At 43.2% G+C, this 2,500-nt stretch overlaps 1 protein-coding gene across 1 annotated transcript in view; it reads right to left on the reverse strand.

The window, feature by feature from the left end:
• Positions 1 to 855: 855 nt before the first annotated feature.
• The window catches only part of SARC_07797 (hypothetical protein), a gene marked incomplete at both ends in the record, with an annotated part of 9,702 nt that continues 8,057 nt past the window's right edge, over positions 856 to 2,500 (reverse strand). Inside the window, 4 exons of the mRNA XM_014298253.1 lie at positions 856 to 990; positions 1,168 to 1,238; positions 1,930 to 2,057; positions 2,470 to 2,500. The exon at positions 2,470 to 2,500 is cut by the window's right edge and continues 160 nt beyond it. Of these exons, the coding sequence (XP_014153728.1) occupies positions 856 to 990; positions 1,168 to 1,238; positions 1,930 to 2,057; positions 2,470 to 2,500 (365 nt within the window). The remainder of the gene's footprint in view (positions 991 to 1,167; positions 1,239 to 1,929; positions 2,058 to 2,469) is intronic.

The raw sequence follows: 2,500 nt of genomic DNA on the forward strand, positions 1-2,500 counted from the left end.
ATGCATACATATACATACATACACATCATACATGTACAAGCACATGCATGAACGTCATCGCAAGAAACGAACATACATATTGAATCACAGGACGGGTTCTGGAGCGGGTGCCGGGGTTATCTACATCACAGATGTCTGGGCAGTCGGACCATTCAGACCACGAATCTAAGATGCATTGCGGCACACACACAGGGCTGCACACTTCCTCCTGAGGGGATAAGAAGTGTTGCGTGTGTGGGTGGTTAGCATAGTAGGTATGTGTGATGAGTGTTGTACGCAGATGGAGATTGAGTGTATTGCATGCGGCTGGTGTGATAAGGATAGATATGCTATGGCTCTGTGTATCAACGTTCTAAATATACTTTCCGTATGCATGCGTTGTTTCTGACTAAGTCTCTCTCTGTACTGAATGTATATATATATAAAATATTTTCCCACTTGTAGCAGTACTGGTACGAGCATACTCAACAATACACACAGACTCTATTTGTACAAACATACTCGACGAATCTATAGGCCCTATAGGAGATACAAAATAACTCAACAATATATATAGGTCCTATCGGGAAGCCTCTAATAGCTCCGTTGATGGAACATTGTTGCACGTGCATGGATCCGTGGTACAGCGAATGTAAATCTAGGTGTAAGTGTCATATTAAGAGTTCATATATATTATAAGTTTGTATTTTCCATTGCATGCGTGTGGGTGGGAGACAGTATAAGGTATATAGCCCAGGCACATTGCCAGCATACGGCCTATACACCATAGATCACAACGACCAAGGAAAAAATTACAAAGCGAAAATGCATTGCGATCACATGAGTGTACTAAGCTAATACATTGACTAGAAAATCTCAGGCAAAGCGGATACGCAGTTCAACAATCGCAATTAATCGCATGCAGAACACAAACAGAAACTCAGGGCAGAGAGGGATAGGGGCGGCAAAGAAAACAACAGACAGATGTAAGCAGCTGGGACGCGAGTCAGTCTGTGAGGAATAGATAAGGTGGACATAGTACGTGGGACCAAGAGTACCAGTCTGCAGTATAGGCCAATAGGGTTTAGGGTTTTGGAATTTCTAAGCACCGGTTAAAGAGCGACTTATCCCTGTTGCAAGTTTTAGGGCTTAGGGTTTATATGCGGTGTGGTTCAATCGTGTACGTACCTTCAGCAAAGTAGGACACAGTAGAGGGTCAGATCCGGGTGAGGTGATGCCACAGGTACTTATACGAACACCTGAGAACAAAGCGTTTACGAAATGAGTTGTTGTATACAGAGATGCTTTTGCGTGGCTTTGTTGTATGAGATGGATGTGAGAGGACAGGCAATGTCCTGGAATGGCACGCGTTTACGAAAACAAGGAAGGTTTGTGTACGTACGGAAAGCAGCATAGCCTCCTATAATAAGCACATCCTAAAGTGTTCCTTTTTACGATTCTATGGAAACAGGTGGTACAGAACTCTAAACTCTAAAACCATTAGTGATTGGTCATAATGGCCACTGAGCATCATGCACGGATTGGACTATTGTGTACAACAAACGTATCAGTTGTGAACATTGCACGAGAACACTCTTTCCATTATCTATCCGCAGTCCCGTACCCATAGAAGTACACCGATACGACACTGTGTAGCAAGTAACGGCAATCAAGCCTCCCAGGGGACGCCTTCATACTAGATGAGTCAATAACCACGCCAGTGATGTAGTGCAGATTAGACGCTATAGATCGGACTGCTGCACATTTAACATTCCCCAAAAGATAGATAGGCATGTCTGGTGCGGCCAATCATCAATGGGCAAACTATTGAATGCACAATGTGCTGTATATATATATATATATATATATATATACAAACACTGCATATATCTATATATGCATGATGCATATATCTATATGTACACGTAGGCATGTATCAAACTCACATACCGTCGCCGCACATACTTGTGCACACACTCCAGTCCGACCACGGATCCGCCGTACAGTCCGTGACATTGTTGTAGTCGCACTGGTGCTGAGGATCTGTATTGCAGGCTAACGTCTGTGAAAGCTCAGGGCTGCCAGGAATAAATGGGAAGAGGATGGAGTGGGCAACAATGAGAACAATACGTGTGTGCTGTGTAGGTGTGTTGGTAGAGATAGCTGAATGTGCGTATGTGTACAGTACACAACGAGTATAGTACGTGCTGCACAAGTGCATTCGCATGGTTTGGAGATTTCTGTAATTGTATCAACCCTCTCGTCGCGCGTGGTTGAGCACAGAGTCCGGAGGATTCACTCACTGTCCGTACACTGTCCGTACACTGCACACACACACATATATATATATATATATACGTATATATACATACATATACATACATACATACATACATACATACAAATATACACCTCCAATAGACAATGTAAGTTATAACGTAGATATTCAAATACTTAAGCAACATAGCGCATGTACTCTCGTATCCATACCATGGCTGACCTCCACTTTCTGGTTCCACCG

This window comes from Sphaeroforma arctica (genome assembly GCF_001186125.1).
Source record: "Sphaeroforma arctica JP610 unplaced genomic scaffold supercont1.642, whole genome shotgun sequence".
NCBI lineage: Eukaryota > Ichthyosporea > Ichthyophonida > Sphaeroforma > Sphaeroforma arctica.